The 25,682-nt window shown below is 43.8% G+C and overlaps 1 protein-coding gene across 1 annotated transcript in view; it reads left to right on the top strand.

Moving 5' to 3' along the window:
* The window catches only part of GDPD5 (glycerophosphodiester phosphodiesterase domain containing 5), a 931,881-nt gene that overhangs the window by 288,458 nt on the left and 617,741 nt on the right, over positions 1-25,682 (top strand). Inside the window, exon 2 of the mRNA XM_078658536.1 lies at positions 1,297-1,470. Coding sequence (XP_078514662.1) covers positions 1,354-1,470 — 117 coding nt within the window. The 5' untranslated portion in view covers positions 1,297-1,353. The remainder of the gene's footprint in view (positions 1-1,296; positions 1,471-25,682) is intronic.

Below are 25,682 nucleotides of genomic sequence, written 5' to 3'. Positions count from 1 at the left end.
GTGACATGTGTTTTTCTTACTATTAAATGTATTGTGACCCTCTGTAACAAAACCAGCAGGCCTGACATTTTAATAATTGTATACCACATGTGTATTATAGACATGTTTGGGGGTGTTGTGGTTTTAGGAGTAGGGTCAACTGCCACAAACTGTCATGTGCCTCAGACTTAAGAGGTCTGGTTGACATTCACAGGGTTATTTTGGTACTATGATCTTTCCTTAATGTTCACCACCTGTATTTTGTAATGCCTTTTGAGGCTGTTCCAATACGTGTTTCTACTTGGTATCTTGAATAGATTTTTATATTTTGTGGAACCCCTAATTTTGTGGTTATTCAAGTACTCTTCTTTTTTAAAGACAAAAAAATTACTGGACATTGATATTTTTTTTTTACTATCATTTATTGCGTTTCCAGTTCTGAGTTTTTAACGAACCATGCAGTCTAACTAATCAGTGGAATACTCTGACCTGCTATCCTGAGAGTCAAGAGCTCAAATGAGTTCTCGCCCTCCGCCCAATCGACCCACTCCTTTGGAGTGGCCACAGTACGGTGCCCTAGGACACCACAAGCAAAAAAATCTCAGTTGTTAGAATTGGGCTCATGTAACCTCAGATCCAACCCAGATTTCTCACAATGCACACTCAGTGAGACATAAAGTCAAGCCACATCCTTAGCTGAAAACACTTTGAAATAAAATGTATTTTGAGTTAAGTACTGAGTACTCATTACGTGACTGTTGTGGAATGCCCCCATCATATTTTTCAATCTCAATGCTTAGTGATCATGGGCAAATCCTCTAGAATTTACTGGCTTAAAACACACCTGATTGTCTATGCTGAATGTTGAACTTCTTAATTCACTGCATAAATATTTTACCTCATTTCAGATAGGTGATTGGATTATGTTATTATTTATTTTAATGTGCGAATTTTATGTCAAAGGTGAAAAAGCTAATTGAACGAGTGTGCTTACGAACAACTGTTTTCTGTAATTGTTCAACTGGACTACCTTCACCACTTCCTGCTTGTGTGCCTGACTGTCCCCAGGTTTCTAGTAAAGCCCAGTAAATCTTTCCCAGTCTGCAGAATGTCAGCTATTTGATTAGGACTGGGTCTTCTGGTAGCTTATCATGGTGTTTTGTTTAAAAGACTCACACAAGTATTCGCTAATTCATAGATTGAGTGATATGGTGACAACCACACTCAACTTGTGCATGTATGCATTTTTTAATCCATCGATGTATAATTTTGGCTACCGGTGCACCCCCCACTAATGGACCGCCTCTTTGCTTTCAGGGTGCCGCTGGGCCTGATGGGGTTTTGATAGCCGAGCGCTGAAGGGCTGGGGAGAGTATGGTCAAGCACCAGAAGCTCCAGTACTACGAGCCGCAGTTATGTTTGTCGTGTCTAACCGGGATCTATGGCTGCCGTTGGAAGCGGTACCAGCGGTCGCAGGACGATACCACCAAGGTAGGTGCTCAGATCTTTCTTTACTCTGTAGGATTCACAGGCGCCCGAGACGGGGAATCATGCTACGGATATCTACTGTTTGATTGGACTATATTGGTGTAGATAATATTGTGCAGACTGATAGTGGTGAAGAGTGGAAATCGATAAAATATGATTTTTAAATGTTTTAGAGGTGAAAATGGACTGTATATATAGAGTTATCCTTCTTCAGACCATTAGAAGCATGGCATCCTCTCTCACCTTCCTTTTATTGTTTGATATGGGAGATGCTACAGTCTTGATGTCATTGTGGGGTTTGGGGTCTGGATGGTATTGCGTGTTCTGTTTGTTAGGGACATGTTGCCCTCAGCAATTGGATGCATTTTGGCCAATCTTTCCAAAGGCCTAGGATTCCATGTTGATCTTCAAGCGTTGTACACTTCTGGGTTATGCTGATGCTGTGTGTTCGGCCGCGAGCCTCAGATTTATATCTTCATAGACTGTATTTTCCCAAAAACAGGGTGGAGCACTCAAAGGTTTGCAAAGGCGCGAGACTTGTCTTCTACAAGAGTATGGCTTTTCTTTCTGGAACGTAAAGCTTGAGAAGTAAAACAGTGAAAACATACCAAAAAAGTACATTTGACTGGACTTGGACGCTATAAAGTTTACGTCATAGCTTGAGAATTTCCCCACAAACATGTTATTGAAACTTTTTCTAGAAAACCTCCAAAGTTAACTGTATTTTACTCAGTTTACAAAGTGCAAAGGTTGTCTGCTTGGTCAGTGGGGTTTTGGAGTTTGAATTCACACATAACTATACGCAGCAAGTCCTATATAGACTTTCTTACATGAACCTCCAGTGGGCTTACCTCTGAGCATTGCGTGTATATCTATCTCGCAGTCCTACTGTCTTTCTGCAAGGCTTTCCTTTCCCACAATTGCTTTTTTTTAAAATATCATGTAAGGTGTACTGATGACCTCTCATTAAAGGGGAGCCAAGGTGTATTATTAATCATTGCTTTGGATCTGTTGGCTTTTGGGGTGCAGGAACAGTGGCCCTCGGAGGAGTTGCTAAACTCCATGCACTTCAATGGCTGGGGGGGGCAGGCCGATGAGGACAAGGTGGGAGTGGGTGGCAACACTTTGTTGATTATCACAGAGGGGCAGGCTGTAGGAGGGGTGCAGGGACCTGCTCTCCTGGCAGTAACATGTGTATGGAACTGCATTTGGTTTCACTTTGGAAAAAAACAACCGGGCTCTAGAGAACATGTTCTCTTCACCTGGGGAATGCCTGGGGTGGGTCAACAGTCAAAGTTATGCTCAATTGAACTCTAACAGTTGCAACTTCCATAGCCTTGACTACCTTAACTAGAAGTATGTCAGCTGCTGTACACCTTGGTGGAGATAGATCTGGTAAATTGTCAATATTTTACTATACACACTCTTACAGCAAGCACAATAATTCCTATGAAGTGCTGTAAGTTGTTCCAGAGATAATGAGTTATTTGTCCTATATTAATTTCATATGTACCTCAACTATGCTGAACTATGTGTTCTACAAAGTTAGTGTATACATATGTTAAACTTTGAGCCCCTCAGACAACTTTTTCTACTCAATGCATTTTTGTGCCTTGACAAGTTCATCCAGAGTAGATGTACATACAAAGAAGTATCATTAAACCTGATGATTGTTAAAGGGAGAAATGCATTGAGTTTAAAGGGTTCTACAAAGAAGGGCTTGGATTTTAACATATGGATACATTGAAATAAATGCAATTTTGGAGGGCACAACACAGAGTTCATCAGTACCTATTGAAGTACATATTGGAATACTGTAAAAATAATAGAGCACTGTATAGTGCACGCAACAGGCAGTGTCGTAAAATTAAATGACGGGGCCCCATGCAGAATGTAGTGGCCTACCCACCGAGGCCCCAGTATCTTACAGATACTTATAGCCCTTAGAATGACTGAGTGGGGGTCTCTAATGGGTGGAACCCGTGCGTGGAGGGCTGCACGACCCTATGTTATGCCCCTCATAGCAGGGCCAGATACTGCTGACAGCGGATAGAATTGACCTGCAGCGCACTCACCAGCAGTTTGCTGTACTAATGGGATTCCTCCAGAACCCTTTTTAAAAGTTCAGTCTATGGAACCAGTCGTATAGTCCACACAATATGTTGTGACGCAGAGCCCTTTATATTGGGCCCATGAGTCTCGAACAGTCTTGCGACCAGCAATGCTGTGCCACAATGTAGGCGATCTCCGGACATCTTGACGCTACTCTCAATCTGCAGTATTCCTGTAACCCACACAGCAGTGGATGCAATGTTCTTTACTAACTGCACTTTTTAATTACTTGTCCATTCATTTAAAAAAGTTCAGGAAGAGGGACCGTCCGCTGAAGAAAATAATGCAGGCAATCTTTGTAGCACTGTATTGTTGTTGAGTTATTCCTTTGCACTGATTGCCCCGCGTGACGCTCCTCAGCAAAGTGACAGAAGTTTGCTGTAGGTTAAAGGGAATGTTTCATCATAATGATAACACCATTGATGAGGAGAAAAGGAGGAGGAGAAAGAGGAAAATTACAATTATTATACAGTGTCTTGTGCACACATTGCTACTTCTGGGGTCTGGTTCAGCAAGACGATGGAGATCAGACGGCCCAGTTGGCGGCTTGCCAAAGAGGTGTGCCTCCAGAATTGTTTCCGAAAAGGCAAGGAGTTCATTGGTTCATTGGTCTAATAGTGTGGAGGATGTTCCAGAATTTGAAGTTTTGATCTGAGAAGCATTTCACTCAGGATTTTTGTTGTTGTAAATTTGTTGTTTAAATTGTGGTGGGAAAGAGAAGGATGACTGGTTAAGAAGGATAATAGCTGATGATGTTGTCTTGTAGGTGGGATGGTGGGCCTGATGTGCAGACTGGACAATGAACCAAAGGACGAATTGCAAATTAAAGTTTGTTTCTCAAATTTTCTAACTGTCTGCAGTGTGTTGTGGAGGGAGTGAGGAATGCAAAGCTAGAGAGAGTTGCAATGACTGTGATGGAAGCTTATCAAAGAAACACTAACTGCTTTACCTACTATGCTAATAAACAGATTTAAAAAAAAAAAAAAAAAAAAAAAAAAAAAAGAAACACTAACAAAGGGGATGGGATGGACCGGTATCTCAGGTGGAGACGAGAGTATCTGGGCATGGTCTCAACCGTTTCCCATTAACTCAATTCCTGTCTGGTTGATGCAGTAACCGGTGGTCATTTACTAGTAACATCTGCTGATTGCACTGTTGGAAAAAGCATGCCACACTTGTGATCTATTTGAATATCCTGTCCCAATGGTCTTGATAATCTACCCTTGAGTGAATGGCCGAGCAAATGGGAAGAAAAAGGACACATTTACAGAAACGAAATACCAGAAAAGCATTTTGTTGAATTAAGTGTTGAGATTAATTTAAACAAATCTACACAATTTCTTTTACGAACAAACTGATGGGGATGGAATTTTGATGGTTACATTAAAAGTTGGAAATTGAGAACATGTGATTCAGCATTTCTCGTGCAGCATGTCCTTGCAGGTCCCAACCATCTCAAGGTCCAGCAAACATATCAAGGGTCTTGCTCTGCTTACCTCTATTGTGGTACTTCTTGCTCCCATGCATGCAAGGAGTGATTCTGGAGCCCTACATGAGTTGCTGTTCTGTCAGAGCAATGTCCCCGTTGCTGTGTGGATAACCAGCAGCCTGCACATCATGTTCCTTATCTGCTGTGCCATTTGAATGAAGAGTGCCTCTGCCTCGGTTACCGATTTACTCTAGTGCCTGAGGACAAAGGCAATCATTGTCTTCTGCTTGCTGATGCTCGCATGCTGCATTATTACCTTTGTATGACCTTGTATCATCGAGTACCATTGACGACTTGCATGTGCTACAAAACTATCATACGCAGAATATCAAGGGTCAGCATATTGTGAAGGATAGTACACTGGCATCTCCAAAGAAGGGCCAGATGAGCACCGTACCACAGCTCTGTTTGTCCTTGCCTCCTCGTGGGCCCACTACTACAGAAGTTGAATGTGCCAGGACTCGACACAGTAAATTAGATCGACTCTGCAGCTTGCCACACAGATTAATTTGTCCAGATGTCTTTTACTGCGAAGAAGTGTTGTTTTGCCTAAAATGTCTACATTTAACTGTGTGTGTATATGTATATATATGTATATGTGTATGTATATATATATATATATATATATATATATAACATTTTGTGTCTGTGTGTTCGTAAATGTGTATGTGAATATTTGTATACACATACATATAGATGTGTGTATAGCTAGATACTAGATAGACATCTACACACTTAAATACAAAGCCAGATTTCGACATTGAGGAAATATTTATAAAGATATATATATATATATTACCTACTGGCAATAGTCAGTAAGTAGTATAGTTGGGTCCAACTTTTCCAATAGACAAAGCATTTTTTTTTGTTTTGCTAATAACTTTGTAGCTGTTAAACAAATCTTCGCTAAATGTTCAAAACTAGTACGCAAGTAAGTTGAGCTGCTGTCTGGAACGTTTCAGGGTGATTCATGAACCGCGGAACGAGAAAAAGATCCTAAAACACCTTTCCCCCTTGCAATGTCTATGGAGATTTTGCAGTTTGTAGACGCGAATACAGCCCGAACTGCTAAATGAAATCACACCACGTTTTGCAGGAAGGTAGACCTTGGTCTGGAAAGATTCCTTTTTGTAATTTTGTGTACATCTTTTCAGTAGTTTGGGAGTTATTAAAGAAAGAAACTTATAGATATCTTGGGACGCGGATCCTCCGCGGATCCATCGGTACCCACATATCGATAGCCCAATTGGGAAAGAAAACCCTCACCCACTATTACTTTGCGTTAAAAGAAAAAACTGTAGAAATTTGCCGAATAAACCAAAGGTTACAGGGACGTTATAGTTAGGTTGAAATTTTACCCACACAAAACCATAGAGCTTCAGTGGTTATAGTTTTACTTCTAGTTATACTTATGTTAAGAAACTATGGCTCATTGCCCTAAATTACTTAATGGCACAAGTTATAGTTTCTTCAGATAAGTATAACTGCTGAATTTCTTGGTTTTGTGTGTGTAAAACGTCAACCTAACTGTAACGTCCCTATAACCTTTGCTTTTTCTGTGAATATATATATTACCTACTGGCGGTCGCCAGTAGGTATATATAGTTAGGATTTTTTCTCTATGGGATTTTTGAAAATTCTATGTCTAATAACTTTGGCGTTTGTGGACGGAATTGGCTTAAATTTTCAGGAAAATGGAACATTTTGTTTCTGAGCAGCCCCTGAAAATTTGGGGGGGGTTCGTCAAGGGGGGGCCGAGAAAAAAGGGGGGTCCCAAAACGCGTTTTTCCCATGTTAATTTCCATAGGGCGGTTGGCCTCACTTTTAGCCCGAACGGCTAAATGGATTTGCACGAAACTTGGCAAAATTGTAGGGACTGTTAGCCCGATGTGCCTTTGCTAGGTCTCAATATATGTGCTCCAGTGGATTTTGAGAAATTAACGTTCAAAAAAAGATATATATCTGTAACAGCGCTCCGGGCAGCGATCCGGTTCGCGTACTTTTCGCGTTACGGAGCTTTGCGAAACGAAGCTGATTGGCTCTCCGGTGTCTGTAAACATTCCAAACAGTCCGTAGCGGCCGCCATCTTGTCTCTCGGTAGGATCGAGAGACAAGAGGAGGCCAAAGCGAAGGGGCAAATGACCATAAGGGGGCATAGTAGATCCTCCCTGACCCCCTAGGTTTGATGTGGAGGCTTTAAAAGGGCCCCGCGGGGCAAAAAAAAAAAATTTCGTTTTTTATCGTGGGGTGCGCCCTGTACGCGTAACGGAAAGCGGACTGGGGAGCGTACTACAAGGAAACAAGAATGATTGACTTTTAACTTATTGTATGTTTATAGACTTTTTTTTTTGCTGAGTGACGTCTCGGCCTATCTCCACGGGATGCAGTCCCTACCATCTCGGCGTTTAAGCCCAGGGGGACCGGTAGTGTGGGAGAGATAACGTCTGTTAACGTTCGATTCGAAGGAAATCAGGAAGTGTTGATAAACATTGTCTGCGCCATCTTGCCTTTTTTCAAATGCCACACTTTTGTCGTGCACGGCAGCCATTTTAGATGCCTTGACCAGACCCACTCTCTGCACGCTGTCGATCCTTAGCATGGGTCCCCACCCTCGCAAGCATCTCCCCCAGGCACTGGTCACCCCCGCTCTCTGTCTTATGCATGGGCAATAAACCTCCCCCCATCTGCGCTGCTCTTCCTTGAGAATCACACCCTGTGCCCACCCGACACCTCCCTTTCGCCCTATTCACTAGCGCACCCTCTGACACTCCTCTTCCTCTGTGTCCGATTGTCCAGGCCGGTCCCAGGCTATCACCTAGCCATGCAGATGTAGTTTATGGCCCCAGCTGTAAAGAATCACCCCTCTTCAAAGGAGTTACAGTAGATCAAGGCCCCCACCCGATGAGATCCGTCACACCACACGCGTTCCTACTATCTGAAAACCATCCTGTATTGTGATTGGGGAGGGGACCGAGCCTGAAGCGGAAGATTCCAGGGATGCCTCTTTGTACATCAAAGTTTTTACAATTATGTGTCACATTAAAAATATATAGCACTCCAACAAAGTAGTAGGATTATAAAACTTTAATAACTTATACATATATACAACGCAACAAAAACAGTAAATACATTTAAACATTTTTTTAAAAAAAGAAGCAACAATGGTCAGTAGCTGTGTTTTGTGCGAATAGTCCCAAGGCAGCACAACGTGCTGAGTTCTGGACGGCACCCAGGTGATGTTACCTGGGTGCCGCACTGGTTTTTGGTATCCTCCGAAAAACGGCGTGGGGCGTCCCGGGTGGTGCGGGGGGAGGCCTCGTCAGTAGCGGTCTGTTGTGCGAATAGTCCCAAGGCAGCAGATCGCGCTGAGATGTGGATGGCACCCAGGTGATGTCCAGTAAGTTGCCGCACTGGTTTTGGTATCCTACAATGCTGCTCCGAATAACGGCGTGGGGCGCCCCGGGGGGGGGGGGGTGAGGCGGCGTGAACGGGCCTCCCAGGTGGAGGCTTGTCTGCTGTAGTGGGGCGCCCCTTTACCGTTTCAGTTGCCATTCCGTGGGGCGTCCCGGGGGGTGCGGGGGGAGGCCTCGTCAGTAGCGGTCTGTTGTGCGAATAGTCCCAAGGCAGCAGAACGCGCTGAGATGTGGATGGCACCCAGGTGATGTCCAGTAAGTTGCCGCATTGGTTTTGGTATCCTACAATGCTGCTCCGAATAACGGCGTGGGGCGCCCAGGGGGGGGGGGTGAGGCGGCGTAAACGGGCCTCCCCAGGTGGAGGCTCGTCTGCTGTAGTGGGGCGCCCCTTTACCGTTTCAGTTGCCATTCCGCCCGCTTTTGGTACACTGTGCCAAAATCCGCCATTCAGCTGAGTTGCGCCCACTCTTGCGGTGCAGCGATAGGCGACTGCCACAGGACTCTCAAAATGGCGGCAGGCTCTTTCCTTTTTGGGCCTGGTCCACTGAAATGGCCCTGGGACACTTTGGAACTCGGACACTTGTCTACTAGGTCTTGGACCCCATTCTCGAAAGCGTCCCCTCAGCCTTGAAGATTCTACAAAAGTCATGGGGGCCACCGACTCCTGCAGGCTTCCGGTGGGGAGCGGCTGCCATGATTGCTCGCGGAATGACCACGACGGAGCCACGAGATGGTGGTGCTTTCATGCTGACGCCAGCTTCAGTCTGAAACATCCAGAAACAAGGTGGGGCTTTCATCGTTTGGGAAAAAAAAATGTTTTAATCCAATGAAAAGTGTATTTTTAGGTCATATGATCAAGCCTTCCATCATTAGGAAACCAAAAGTAAAATGAACCAATGAAAAGTTTTATAAACAAGTCACATGACCTGTTATGCGGCATAGGGCTATAAAAAGCGTAGAAAATCCGTTGGCACGTGAGGCGGCGTCAGTAGCGGACCGATGTGCGAATAGGCCGAAGGCAGCACAACGCGCCAAGATCCGGATGGCACCGAGGTGGTTTCCAGCAAGTTGCCGCACTGGTGTGGCCATCCTACAATGCTGCGCCGAAAGTCGGCGTGGGGCGCCCCGTTGGCCTGTGAGTTCGCGTCAGTCAGTGGGGGCTGTTTGAGGATCTGACTGCATTGGAAAGCAATGTGATGCTGTGCGTCGCCCCCAAGATGAGGCGGCGTCAGTAGCGGACCGATGTGCGAATAGGCCGAAGGCAGCACAACGCGCCAAGATCCGGATGGCACCGAGGTGGTGTCCAGCAAGTTGCCGCACTGGTGTGGCCATCCTACAATGCTGCGCCGAAAGTCGGCGTGGGGCGCCCCGTTGGCCTGTGAGTTTGCGTCAGTCAGTGGGGGCTGTTTGAGGATCTGACTGCATTGGAAAGCAATGTGATGCTGTGCGTCGCCCCCAAGATGAGGCGGCGTCAGTAGCGGACCGATGTGCGAATAGGCCGAAGGCAGCACAATGCGCCAAGATCCGGATGGCACCGAGGTGGTGTCCAGCAAGTTGCCGCACTGGTGTGGCCATCCTACAATGCTGCGCCGAAGGTCGGCGTGGGGCGCCCCGTTGGCCTGTGAGTTCGCGTCAGTCAGTGGGGGCTGTTTGAGGATCTGACTGCATTGGAAAGCAATGTGATGCTGTGCGTCGCCCCCAAGATGAGGCGGCGTCAGTAGCGGACCGATGTGCGAATAGGCCGAAGGCAGCACAACGCGCCAAGATCCGGATGGCACCGAGGTGGTGTCCAGCAAGTTGCCGCACTGGTGTGGCCATCCTACAATGCTGCGCCGAAAGTCGGCGTGGGGCGCCCCGTTGGCCTGTGAGGTGGCGTCAGTAGCGGACCGATGTGTGAATAGGCCGGAACCAGCACAAGGCGCCAAGATCCGGATGGCACAGAGGTGGTGTCATAGTTGAGAGTTCTGAGAAGCGGGGGGGGAGGCGGCGCAAACGAGTCTCTCCCTCCACTTCATCTGCAGTGGGGCGCCGAGATCAGGATGGCACCGAGGTGGTGTCTAGCAAGTTGCCGCACTGGTGTGTGTTGAAAAGATGAAAGATCCTCAGCAAGTCTATGTTACTTCAATGGAGCGCCGTCTAGCTGAGTTTAGCCCGCTCTTGCTGCTACAGCGACAGGTGGCTGCAACAGGACTCTCAAAATGGCGGCCTGTTCTTTGGATTTGGGCCTGGTCCACTAAAATGGCCCTGGGACACCTTAGAACTCGGACGCTCGAATTTTTTTTCCTTTCCTCTACATGCAAAAAAGGTAAATGCCCGGTACGTTACCTGCCTCATCTGCCACGATGTACTCTCCAAAGGAACTGAAAAAAAATATAGTTATGGTAATTGTGGCAAATAAATTTCATGTGGACAGATGAGTGTTACTCTAATAAATACAGCATATGAACATCATCATAGTCGATGGTTGGTGGAGACATTTTGACTATATCCTGGACCTGCCCGTCCTCGCCCAAAATGGCGCCGGAATAAATGGGACTCGTAACTCCTTGTTGTGTACTGGTTGCACAACCTTGATATCACGAGATACGTATGCAGTTTTGAAGCACATGGCGGGCGGGGACGAGAATTGATTGAATATTTCGACATCCCTATTGATATTAAGTTCTGATGTGTTATTGATTACTGTACTATTGAAAGTTCGAATTAACGTCACCCATGGTACTTGCCCGCAAATGTATATCTAGATAATTTTATTGTAACTGGCCCTGTCGTTTTTTAATTATAAAATGTACGTTCACCGATTCCGCAACTGTTAGACACCTTAGTTCTTGCAACCTAATGGCCCGCCCGTTACGTTCCTCTACAGTGTAAATGTCTCCTCATCATATACGATTACAGTTTGCTCCGTGGCCGGCCCACGTGCTTATAGGCCCGTATTTGTATACTGACATTTTCACAATAAAGGTTTTTAAAAGAAAACATGGTAGTAGTATTTACATTGGTAAAGTTTTTAATAATAGTCACTGTTTTCGAATCAGTAAAAGGCAAGTGAAATAAAGCAGTCCAATTACATGAACGGTAAAAGGTATAATACGCAGGTACGCAGTAAAGATAAATGGTCAAGGGCTGTTGTGTTTTCTACTCCTGCAACATAAAGTGATCGATAAGAATCTGATATTCAGGCGTATCGGCGACTAAGACAGCAGGCCGAGCCTCTTTTGCTCAACGGCTCCGTCATGGGACGAAGAAACGCCCTATTTCTCGAAAAAGGAATATATTTTACTTGCAGGACAGTTGTAAATTTTCTGGGAAAGTACATTAGCCTGGAACATTATAACATATATGTTTAAGAAAAAATAATGTTCGAAAGTAATAAAAAGTGTAATTTTTAGGTCATATGACCAAGCCTTTCATCATTAGAATAAGAAAAGTAAAATGAACCAATGAAAAGTTTTATTAACAAGTCACATGACCTGTTATGCTTACGTTACGCGCTGCGCGCCGCGCCCCGGATCGCTTCCGGGAAGCTGCGCTTCGCGCATCGGAGCACTTCCGGATGCGCTAACGCGGCGCGTCATATGACGCATTACGCGACAACGCAGGTCCAGAATATAGTCAAAATGTCTCCACCAACCAGCGGTCGGAACACAACCCCTTTCAGCAGGCTAAATAGTTCTGTTAAATGACAACAGAAGGGACAGGCAACAAGAACCATCAGTCAAAAAGGGGAGGGCAAGTTCTTCTCTACCGGGTCACGTTGGGGCGCTACCGGAACTGATCGAATTGGTAGTCTACAGTGTTTCTGGATGTTTCAGACTGAAGCTGGCGTCAGCATGAGAGCACCACCATCTCGTAGCTCCGTCGTGGCCATTCCACGAGCAATCATGGCAGCCGCTCCCCACCAGAAGCCTGCGGGAGTCGGGGGCCCCCAAGACTTTTGTAAAATCTTCAAGGCTGAGGGGACGCTTTCGAGAATGGAGCCCAAGCCCTAGCAGACAAGCGTCCGAGTTCCAAGGTGTCGCAGGGCCATTTTAGTGGACCACGCCCAAATCTGAAGAGCCGGCCGCCATTTTGAGAGTCCTGTGGCAGCCGCCTATCGCTGCACCGCAAGAGCGGGAGCAACTCAACTACATGGTGAGCGAAACGCTGTAGTCGCAAGAGCGGGCGGTAAACAGCTGAATAGCGGAAGAGGCACAGTGTAGCAAAAGCGGGCGGAATGGCAACTGAAACGGTAAAGGGGCGCCCCACTACAGCGTGTCTTCAGGTCAAACGGATTGTGGGACAAGGTCCAGAATGGAAGAGTCACCAAAAGCCAAAAAGTTCCGCTTAACCCCGGGAGCCGGCCACCTATGTCGGGGGCGATCTCAGGCCACACCAGGGCAACACGACTTGGGGAGGGGGCCGGAGCCAAGCGCCCCCTCCGAGTCCGCGCCATCACACCGTCCCTCGGGGGCCTCCGTCAAGCGTTTCAGGGAGGCACCGCATCACATTGTTTTCAAATGCAGTCACGTCCTCAAACAGCCCCCACTTACATTGAGAATAGTGAAGCTGTAGCAGGTGCAAATAAGCTTCAGACAGTCTAACAAGCACTCCTCAAAACTTTGAACTATCAGAGTGCATGAGTTTCATGCTCGATCGATTGAGCTAGCCGGATCGGGCAACAAAAAGTATAAAATAGTTATGTAAATAGTTATTTAATAAAATGTTTTACCCTGTTACTTTGCTGGTGTGTTGTATATATTTGTAATATTTGCATAGAGTTTATCGTTATTTTGGGCGGGGTGGGTGGCGGAGCCGAGCTGTCTTGCAGCCATCATGGTGTGGAGTTCAGTTCATCTCACTAGTTTCGTATTTCTCATGAGGGGTTGTTCCTAATGTTTCTATTTTAGCGAGGTCAAAAAGAAATCCCATTAGTGGCCTACTGATTTTGCTCGATCCCTTTTGTTTTTTTACACAATTTTTCACTATCTGCAAAGACTAAACAGAATATTGCGACTCTGTGCTTGTTTGTAAATAGAGAATGAACCAAAGAGAACCAATTCTAAAACAGTAAATGCTTGGATAACAATCAATCAAATGGAGAGAGAAGCAGGCACGACGGATTACAACGGGGGCAAAGGCCTGCGTTAACTACCCTTCACTATCTGCAAAGAGAGAGTACTCCTAATAGAAATGAGGGGGGGCAGCATTCAAAGCAGATCAGTGTGCATAAACACGAAAATGTTTTTACTTACCACGTACTTGACATTCGACAGCTTATGATATTTGCTATTAAAAAACCATTGAAATTCACTGAAAAAACCATAGGTTGTAGACCATATATAGTTAGGAATTAGCATTTAAAAAAACTTATTTTACTCACACAAAACAATTGAAATTCCATATATAGTTAGTTGCACTAACTATATATCGCGCACCCGCAATCCACTGCTGATGATGTCACATATTACATCATTCATGACATGGTCAGTGACATCACTGATGACATCACTGATGACATCTCAAATGACATCACTGATGACATCTCATTTGACATTACTGATCACATCACTGATGACATCATTCATGTGATGATACGATGAACCTCTTCAGACTCTAATATAACCTTAGATACACCCAGTGTAAACAGACATTCACAGACTGTCACTCATCCATGGAGTTACTCACACACCTAGTCAGTCTTGCAAAGAATCAATCACACCTCCATTTCCTCAACTATATAGTTATACACACCCTACTTATTAAAACATATACTAACAAATATTTACTCTGTTATACAATCCCTGATACAAGGTCACAATGATCCATACAGCCACTCACACATTCACTGGCTCTTATGCACAGTTATTTATATATGTCAACTCTCACATGTACTGTGTTTTACATATGTACTTACTTTGACATGTAGCACTGAGATATCCATTCACTCACCAATACACTCATGCACACAGTCAACCGCCCATACAGCTGTTTCCATATGCACTTTTGAACCCATACATCTAGTGAATCAACTGCTCACACATCTATGCACAGAGTCATACACCTCCCAGACACACACACTCAGTCTCCCATACAAATACTTGGGCAACCAATCAATAACCCATAGAGTTAGTCATATAGCTAATGATCAACACATGCATCAGATTACAGAACAACAGACACAATGATGCACAATTTAAAACAGTTTAGTCACTAACCCATGCACTCAGTGAGACACATTTAATCACTCACTTATACAGTCAGTCATGCACCTACTAAATCCTTCATCCAGACACTTATACATCCACTCATTCTTCAATATGTAAGACATATTTTAACTTAACAGAAACATACAGTCGCTGGATGTTGTCATCAGTGATGTCATTTGAGATGTCATCAGTGATGTCATCAGTGATGTCACTGACCATGTCATGAATGATGTAATATGTGACATCATCAGCAGTGGATTGCGGGTGCGCGATATATAGTTAGTGCAACTAACTATATATGGAATTTCAATGGTTTTGTGTGAGTAAAATAAGGTTTTTTAAATGCTAATTCCTAACTATATATGGTCTATAACCTATGTTTTTTTCAGTGAATATATATATATATATATAATATATGCACATAGTCTTTTTGTGCAGTACCTGATACTTAGGGGAACCACTCCTGTTCTACATTTGTTACTATGGAAGGCGGTACTTTGGGTTATATATCTTGTATAGGTGCTGCAAACAAACACACACAACCTGCTTTGACCATTTCTATTGCGCAGTGTTCTGGAATTTGTAGTTGTTACCCAATCTACCCTTCAAAGCCTGGTTTATCCTATTTAACAAAAAAAACAATTGAGTAATCAAAGAAAGCTGAATGATTATTAGTTCATACCTCTTCACTTTTTATTTTTTAATCCTTACATTTTGCCACAATATTGCAACTCATTACATCGAGTGTATTGTTATACCAACAGATAAGTAAGATCCTATCACACTGCTGTTTATTGGGGTGAAATACATTATATATTATGTCTCATCAGTGGGATAAGAATCATTGCATTACATTTTTACCTCAATTTTTCACCTCACTATCGAATATATTACTGTATCTTCAGATACTCTGATGACTTCCTACCGTGCTGCCCTATAGTGGGCAAATTAAACCGTGGAAATCGTTGTGGTCAACTTCCTTATTTATAGGGATCTTTATTGATGACCTATATGTGATCAACATAAGGAAAAAATGGAAATCAATGAAAGAATATTGAACATAACAGAAAACTAACAGAGAAACAAAACACGTAATTACATCATGCAACATCTTTATCTCCAAGCAATATAAGCTCATCAAAACATATTAAGGATGCAATTGTATTCAATATGAACTATACAAATGAAAAACACACATATTTGCAACATTGTAGGTGGCCCCTCTAATTTGATCTGTGGCTAATGTGTGCCCCCCTAAAATTTACTTATAAAGACACCACTCAGTAAGTATGTACAGTGAAGAACAGATTTACTATTTTTAACTCCACATATATTAGCAATATAAGTATCTTCGAGGTATGTAGATGTGGAGTTCATCATCTCTATTTACCTATTTATATTTTGCTATACGCTATTTTGATAATCTATATTCTCTCGATGATATTTTTATATTACAGTATTTATGTGCTTGCTATTCTGACGAACAGCCACCAGTGCTTAATTTGAGCTGGTGGTTTCCCGTGCTCAGCACTGGTACTTGATCATCAACATCGGAGCTTGAGCACCAGTAAAGGACACATTCATTTTTGGCAGGCACCGAGAGATTAAGTGATTTGCCCAGAATCACAATGATGTTGACCCGACGCCGAGACTCCAACCTGGTTCTCCAGCTCTGAAGTCAATAAGCCACATCCTGTTCCCATTGGGCGCAGGGTCAAGACTGATTTGCATATGGCTGGGTCCAAACTGGAATGGTGAGCAAAAAAACAATGGATTTAGTCCCAGATCTCTATACTGAGGTGAATGTATGACATTGTTCTGCATTCTGTCCATCAATTATTCTTTTTGCATTTGTCACCCCGAGAGGGACGGGTATGCCCAGACGTGGGTCCCTTGCTCTCCATGCCACTGGAGTCAAGCTATCCATGCTGATGAGGGCTGAAAGCCCGAAACCGGTCCTAGGATGCTTGTTTCCAGTCCAGGGAGGACTTGGCCTAGCAGTCTCGGCTGGACTGTTCTCATTGGGCACAGGGTCAAGACTGATTTGCCAATGGCTGGGTCCAAACTGGAATGGCATGGTGAGCAAAAAAACTATGGATTTAGGCCCAGATCTCTGTACTGGGGAGAATGTATGACATTGTTCTACATTCTGTCCATCAATTGTTCTTTTTGCATCCTGACAAGAGCCTGTGCACTTATTTTTTTTTTACAACAGGAGCGTGAAGGTCTTCTTTAATCTCCCATCTGTGTTGATTATTTTTTGTTCGCATTCTTGTCTCTATCTACGCACCTTGTATGCAGAAAGGAGGCTGTTTCCAGGATCGCGTATTCAGTGTCCTCCTTAGATCTTCAACTATGGTCTCATGTTTGGTGACCCTTTGAATATTCCTGACCATGTAATGAACCCAGAATAAGCCACATTTTGTTTCAGTTGAGGTTTGGCTTCCTTGTGTAGCAGTCCTCTACCTTTTGTTAGCTTGCTGCTTCTGTGGATAGGGGATTTTACAACTGCTTAACAAGATCCTTCAGAATTCCATCCTCGTCTGCTTCCATCTTGGGGTTTGCCTGAGCTCTGGATTCTTGGGCTATAGTGACTGGTTCTATCCATTCAATTTGTTTAGGATGATACAACTTTTGAGGCTGCAATTCAAATAGCCCTTTCCGGCTGCTGGTTCTAGAGGACATTTGCAGTAGTCCTCCTGTGTACATGCACCCAGGAATCATTGGGGAAGGTGTAAGATCTTCCTCCAGCATGTGTCATTTGTGATTTTTCAGTCTCCTTGGCTCTCTGGAGCACCCCACTGTTCTATTCCATAAAGGAGAATGCTTGCAATGTTTGTCTTGAAGATCCTTTCTACTTAGGATGATGCGTCGAGGCCAGGTTTGTTCACAAATCATTGCAGACCCCTTTGCCTCTTCCTCTCGGCTTGTTCCACAGGTTACCCTATGTAAGGTTCTAGGTCATATGGGATCTGAAAGATATTCACCGAAAGTTGATACTGCTTACCTTCTTCAGTTCATTACCAGCAAAGAAGAACCCTTTTGCCTAGAATTGGGACACCGAGGTGCGATTTGCTATTTGGTATGATTGGTGTGGGTGTTGTTGAGTTTCCTGTATGCAGCCATGTTGTTCAGTCATGAACTCTTCTAACTTACCCAAAAGAAAGCAAGTTGCGCAGAACAAAAACATTACTGAACCCCGATGGCCTAACAATCATACATACTTCATCGAGTACAGAATAGGATGGAGGCAAATTGCAAAGTTTGCAAACACTGTGTTTTGTTGAATTTCTGATGAGGTTGAAAGTCTGCCAGACTTAAGACAGTGCTTGGGATCCCACCCAAGCTGGCTGGCTGCTTTTGCCTTGCTTTTAAGTTCCTCACCACTGTCCCTCTCATCCATGGTCCTGCTACATGGCCCGCAGTCTCTCCGCAGCTCTCCGGAACCAAAGCATTGATTCTTCCGCCACCTATGAGTCCATGGGACATTAACTGCCCAGTGCCATATTATGCCCTACTACACTGTTCAGTGCCAGGCTCTAGAGGTCCTACCCAGTTGTCCCCAACACTGCTCCACAGGAACCACCAATGCCACATCCTGAACCATGTCTCCTTACACGCATGGGCATATTTTGCATGCAGACCACATTATATGGGCTAGTTCCCATGTCCTGTATCGATCGCCATAGGTAGGTTTCCTTGTGTATGCCTGGGGCGGGCACGTGTCACACAATATTATCCATGAATGTTGTTGACACCGCATACTTCAGGGATCCATCACATATCCACCTTGATACTGTGCACATTGACGACAGTTCCATCATCAATTTGCTGCAGAGGCGAAAGTACATAAAGCAGGTTCCACACACTCATTTACTACACTCATGGTGAACTAAGTCACTGAATCTTGGGCATCTGAGAGCAGTGTAGCCATGCACAACTAAACAAACCGATTACTTCCTAGCCTATATTCATGAATATCAAGACCAGTATTGGTAAAGCCAGTAGGCTTGTCTGTAATGTGGCAAGGCATATAAACACAGGAATTCATGAATGCTGTTTTTCACATTAAAGACAGCCCTATTGACTTTGCTGGAAAATCGGTAGCAAAAAAGGATTGATTTCTGTATAGAATGCAAATAGAAGACAAATAATTGAATGCCACAATGTTTGTTATGATTGAGATGTAAATGAGTCCCCGATGCACTTCAATGATTGCTTTTCCAGGAAAGCGGAATTATACACCAATCCACCAATGGCGTAAGGTGAGAGATTATTAATCCTTTCAATGGAGCCCACAAGTTCCATCAGGGACAGATTATTTAAAACAAATCCTATGTATTATCATTATATGTAATATTGCTCTTGTAACCTGATCTATTGTAAAACGCTGTGTAATAAATTGGGTGTATGCTTGACTGTACATAGAGCTACCCCTTAATCAATATTGTTAAGCGTGAATTGGCATTTAAACCTATGGCCTCTGACCCCAGTCCCGTATGTTTAAGCACAAGATTCTACTTCCGCTCCTCTATTATCTATTTTCTGTGCTTATTCACAGCATACACCAATATTAATTATGCTCTGCCTTGGGCGTGACATTGCTTCCACTGACTGACTTCATGCCAAGGTGCAGAAAGAGGCGATGCGGGGAGTGAGTGCACGAGGACTCCACACCTTCCTGCACCCAGCTGGGAAGTTCTAGCCTGCAGCTGAGCGTTTGTACTCATCTATTTGTGTGTATCTGGTAGTTGTATCCGCGGCCGTCGTTGTGAAGAGAGAGATCTGCACGTGCAGCGCTCGCAGTGTAAAAGCAGTAGTGTGCATAACCCAGATCAGAGCAGCCCCCTCCCAGCAGCTGTTGGGTTACTTCTTCGGTTTCTTGATTTGTTCAGCTCCAACATGACCGCTTCGCAGCGCTGCATGTCTTTCATTGTGTCCAGTTCCAGTGCCTGGAAGCGCAGGAGTGTGCCTGTCGAAGCACATTGGCTTTAGTCCTTCATGCTTGCTTCTCAGGTCGTATAAAGCAACAATATCTCAATCGGATTCACCTGACCAAAAAACATTTGCATGTACAAGACATTACAAAGGATCTGGACATAAAGGAAGTGAGACTCAGAATTTTCGTTTTTCAAAAGTGCATATAGCATCATATATTAAAGGGTAATTTTTTCAAAACAGACAAAAACAGTTTGGAGAAACAGCACTTGAAGCATATAATGCGGTGGCAACCCAAGGGGTTTTGTGCACTACGTGATAGTGAGACAAACCTGGTCTACGGGTAATACTCCTGTTGTTTTTTCCCTATACCATGGCTTCTCAGGTTGGCATGGTGATACCGGTCCCACTTTAGAGGCGGTGCCAGCTGGGCATCAGGTCGCTTTGGATGGCTCCCTCTTCAGGCTCTCATCAGGAGTCTGGCAGGGCGGTCCCCATGGAGGGTACCGCTTCAATTAGTTGTCCAGTGTTTCTAGACCCTGGAATATCAGGCCCGAAAACACCATAGTATTTATACAAGGTGCACATCCTCACCCAGTAAAACTGGTGGTTCTCCAGGTGAGAGCTGTGGGCACAGACACATAGCCCTGCCTTCACTGCCCAAAACCCTCCAGAACTACAGGGGGAAGACAGCACTTTTTCTGGCATTGAAGGGCCTGCCCTGCCCCAAACTCACTCCTGACCCCGCCGCCCGTATTCCCCTTGCGCCTCAGATTTACCTTCTCCTTTGAGCACCAGTAGCCCCTGACACTGAAGGGGACTACTTATTTGGCGGATGTGCATATTGTGCAAGAACAGAATACAATCACAGTAAGATCAGCCAATGGCTGCACTGGGCTGACCCTGTGCTGTATGCTGTGTGGGTAGAAAGCAACACGTGTACACCAGTGCAGCAGGTCAATGGATGAGGCAAGCAGACTAAAGGTTCCTGTATTTAAGTATTTATTGTGTTTACTTTTTTATTAAAAGTTAATGATCTTTGCTCAAATTAACCATAAAAACCTGAAAACAAGTATTTTCCTTCTGTGCACCCATGCTTTGAAACAAGCTTCTCACAGATATGGAGGGTTTGAGATGCAGTCCAGTTCTCTCATGATTTACATATATTTAATTACATGTTTTTATTCATCTTGAGAAATAAACAAATATGAAACTTTCACACTTGAAATTATGAGTAAGAAAAAATGCAATCAAGTCTGAGAAACCGTTCGATTGCTTTTATGTACTCGCGCCCAGCACTCCCAGCGGGCCATTCTTCCGGAAATCAACTGCTTACATTTACTCGAACCAGTGCTTCTTAATTCATCTTCTGCAAACTTAAAGTAGCCAGCTCTCTTCCCATGTCCCTTCCTCAAACCTCTTTCGTTTTCCTCCATTGGTTTGCTTCTACTATGTTCGCTGTTGTTTCACGATGTATTTGTGAAGAGCATTATCCTCTCCATGGTAGTAACTCTGCACAGAGACCTATCTCCGGTGGCAGCTGCTAACTTCGGCGAGTGGAGGGGCGGGCAAGTGGGTGGGTGGGTGGGTAGGTGGTTTGACCAAATCAAAACAATTAAGTAAATAAAATAAAAAATGTACTTACCATGGTTGCTGCTGCTTCGTCCTCGCTCTGGTCTTCCCTCGTAACTCCAGGGCCCCAGCTAACTCTCTTAACCAATCCTGGTGCTGCTGTCTAGGGGTGGGTGGAATTTGCGTAGTCACGCTATGCAAAGCTCTGCAAAATGGTAAAAAATCTCCACGAGCACTCAGAGTTCCACGAACACGTGGAATTGCTAGTTCCGCCCGTTCGCGATGTTTTTTTCCTGTTCACGAACGCTGTTTGCATGCAAGCGCGAACAAGCAAAAAAATTCTGCCAATTTTTGGCAATTCCGCGTTCTCCGCGGAACTCAAAATTACACAAAGTCTACTTAAGTCTTAAGACAGCTGGGTTAGAGAGTTTTAAAGTGCGCTTCTGTGGCAGGCCGTCATAATACGGCCAACCCATGAGACATGGGCACTCTAAACAAAGGCAGCCCTTCCTCCTCCCAGCCCCATCCTGACACTCCGTTCCGGAATGGGTGACAAAAAAATAAAATGGTAATGGACTTCATTAACCTTTTATTTTTCATATGTGGGGGCATTTCAGCGGGTCAACGCTCCTACGCTATAACGGAGGAGCCGCCCTTGACAATCTCCCATCTTGACTCCGACAGCTCTGTATAAAACTGTTAAATAAACACATTTACTTACATTCAGTGATGCTGTTTTGTTTTGTATTTTGACTTTTGAGACATGGAATATTATGTGCATAATCCAACAACAGCGGCCTAATAAAATGATTACTTTAGCAAGGAATATGGAAGTCAAGATGACTAGAGAGCCGCGCCTGGTCGTGTACGGCTGAACATGGTAGGTCACACTTGGTCCTGTTAGAGAGAGGGGCTTGCCAGTGTTTGGAAGTAAACTAGAGGGTCCCTTATAAATCTATATACAAATGGTGAAGGAGGCAGGTAAAACCATACGATACATAAAATACCATCTCCAAGCAATTAATTAAGATACAGCAGTGTCCATACTACATACAGGATTGTCCAACAGTCCAATGATTTCAAGGAATTTATTCTTCAATAATATATAACAATTGATAAATCTTTTTTTTTTTTACATAAATAATCTCATTGTGTATACATACTGGCAAGTAAAAACATATATAGAAAAATTAATTAGCACATAATCTAGAAAAACATATGAACATAAGACAAGTTAACAAAAAAATGTGGACTTAACACAGTACACAAATGAACAATAGATGATCGTGACAAAGAGGAAAAGAAAACAAGACAATACTCAATATGATCAAATTCACTCAGTTAATCATGAATATATATTTCAGCAGAAAAGCGCTGATGGGCGTTTCAGTAGTAACTGGAGAGTGAAAGATTGCTTCATCAGGGCGCTGTATAAGTAGATTGTTCAGTGGCAGGAGGCAATCTGAGGGAAGTGGTATGCTTGATGCACAACCAGTACAACCAATGGTTTGATATACTTCAATGGTAACTACAGATAGGAATGCTGGGTGGTGCTTCTGGCTGGGATGAACCCGGGATTGGGCATCAGTACCATGTCGCGTATAGATTCGAGAAGGTAAAGCAAGGCGGTATATAGTGGCAAAATGATACACGAGGTCCCTAGTGGCAATGGTGTAAGGCCAAAAAGCACAACCGCTTGTCTCAAAGGAGACGCAGTCTACAAGGGCTACTAATAGGCAGTTTTACTCTCGGGGTCCGTACTCTAGGGGCCACACAAATGCTGCCAAACCAGAAAGATAATTATTTTAGTGGACGAATACACAAAATCTAGATCCACGGGATGAGCCCATCCACCATTAAACGGTCGGTCAGAGCTTTCTTAGTAATACATACATGAAGCATACAAATAACAAAACTAGGCCTAATTGTATGCCAACATGAAGGTCACTAACTCTTAAAAGTGCATAAGTTCAGGGATTCGTGTCTAGAAGGTTGATATTCTGAATGATGATGCTGGTCATCACGTGTGTGCGAGAGAGCCATATTATTTTAACTGAATGTTAACATTAGTCATGCTAACAAAAATAACAGAAACACCCAGCAGAAAGGATATTCCATACGACAGTACTGAGGAATGTATGAAGTGATTAGCAATGCAAGGCCATCCGGATCAGAGCGAAGTGTTGACCACAAAGAACTCTGAACCAAGTGGGCTAGGGCTGTGAACCCAGTCCAAAAAACCTGTGAGATTGGATCTGAAAAGTCTATGAAGTTACTCAGTGACCCGCTGTCCCGCAGGCATATCCGACTGATCGTGGCCAGCTAGAAAGTTCAGGGCAGACCTAACTAAGCTTGGTTTTCGCCTTTAGTTTCTCGATGTCTTTACAGCTATTTTGTGTGGTTGTGCTGTTACTCCTCAAACAGGTCTTCTAAAGGTTGTATTGTCAACTTGGACCTTGGTGCCAGATGTGACATAGAATAGAAGAATAGGCTGGTCCTCATAGCCTTAAAACTACATTTGAATATTGGCAGCTATGTGTGTATGGTTTACAGAGTAATGTTACAACCACATGCGGGCGTGCGAGATGAAGCGTCTCGTGGCCTCAATGAATCTGGAATCAGAGTTAGACACCTTCTTACTACGTAAAATAAATGTTTGCATTTCTTCCTGTCAAGCTATATTTTTAATATCTTTAAGGTCATGCATTTTAAGCCTGTGTTAACCGTGCTTTGTAAGCCAACACTTTGGTCCTTCATCGTCTTAAGCACTGGATGGGATAATTCACCGTGATCTGCTGAGGCCTTACTCTTCACGTTGAACTACAAATGCAACAGGACTCTCTGGACACATATTTTATGGGATGAATGAAAGGCCTGTGCTGCCTAAATACCTGTTGTCCATATGATGGGAAATAGAGAAAAACACACTCATCTTCTTCTGACTATATACTTTGGAAGACATCCTCGTGTATTCTAATATTCCAAAAGGGCCAAAAATAAAGCCTTAGGCAGGTCCAAATGCATTCTTTCCCAAAGTACTGAAAACTATAAGAGAGCAAATACAGAACTATGGGCCAGATGTAGGTAGCTAAATACCGGTCGGTAACTGCAGAAAATAGGTGAATTTCCCGTTACCGACTGGTATTTAGCCCTTTCCAATGTAGGAGGCTGTAAATAAGGATTCAGTCATTTGCAGATTCCTTATTTTAACCCCTTCCATGCTGATGACGAGCTGAGCTCGTCATCAGCGTTACCTACCGTGTGCTGATGACGAGCTGAGCTCGTCATGTAACGCGGTAATTAAAAAAATGCCGCACACAGCGGGGAAAAACGGCCGCACACATGCGGTTAAGGAATGGTAAAATCCCGATTCCTTATTTTAAGGAATCAGTAAAATACTGATTCCTTATTTTAAGGAATTGGTAAATTACCGAATCCTTAAAACCTATGTAGGTATCACTTAAGTGAGTGCATTTTTGCTTTAAGGATTCGTTATTTACCACCAACTACATGTTGGTGGTAAATACCAAATACCTTTAAAAAAGCAATTATTTGTTTTTTTTCAAAGTGCCATCTGGCAGACATACATGCCCTATATGTGCGCCACATGGGCACACATGCACGATTCAGGGGTGCAACAGGGTGTCAATATGACACCCTGCCACCCTTGAAAATACTCCTGCTATTACCGATTCGGTATTTACCAAATCCGTAATAGTGAATGGCTTCCCATTCATTCCTATGGGCCTTCAGGCCCATAGGAATGGATGGGAAGGTATTCCTAAGGAATATTACAGAATCTGTAAATTTTACCGATTTTTTATTTATTTATTTTTTTTATTTTTTTTTTTTTTATTTTTTTTTTTTACCTACATCTTATTTACCGATTCCTAAATACCGAATCGGTATAATTTAGTATTTAAGAATCGGTAAATTGAGATTACCTTCTTCGGGCCCTTTCTTCCAAACACCCTTAAGATGTCAGTGTCTGCCTTCCAGCCCCATGGCAACCCCAAACACATTTATACTGGAATCCTCGCATTTATACTGGATCCCTCCGGTCATACTTTACTCATGACTTTATGGTAATCCGCACAATGCATTCTGGGACTTGAAGTTACACTTTTAACACTGTTGGTGTGGGCTTAATCTCAGCATGCACCAGACTGGTTTGAAGCTGTTCTGCACGAAATTGGGACATTTGACACTTCTGGGAGCAAAAGATCACGGGTTCCCAGGACAATAATGTGTTATTGGCGTGATTTATGGGTTTACTAGAAGTTGCTAAATCTTTACCAGTTTGTACATGTTGCAGCATGGTTGCATAATAGTTTTGTGTCCTGATGGTTGCAGACACACAGGTATTTTGTTAATTTTTCAACCATCTCTTGGATTTCCCCCAGAAGCATGCAGCCCTCACGCTGCTGTTCAAACAACATGAGGTCAGTGATCCTGCAGGCAAATTCCCGGCAATGTTCTGTTTGCTCATCTGGGGTAAAGTAT

This window comes from Lissotriton helveticus, chromosome 8, assembly GCF_964261635.1.
Source record: "Lissotriton helveticus chromosome 8, aLisHel1.1, whole genome shotgun sequence".
Taxonomy (NCBI): domain Eukaryota; kingdom Metazoa; phylum Chordata; class Amphibia; order Caudata; family Salamandridae; genus Lissotriton; species Lissotriton helveticus.
This window is presented reverse-complemented; position numbering and strand designations above follow the sequence as displayed.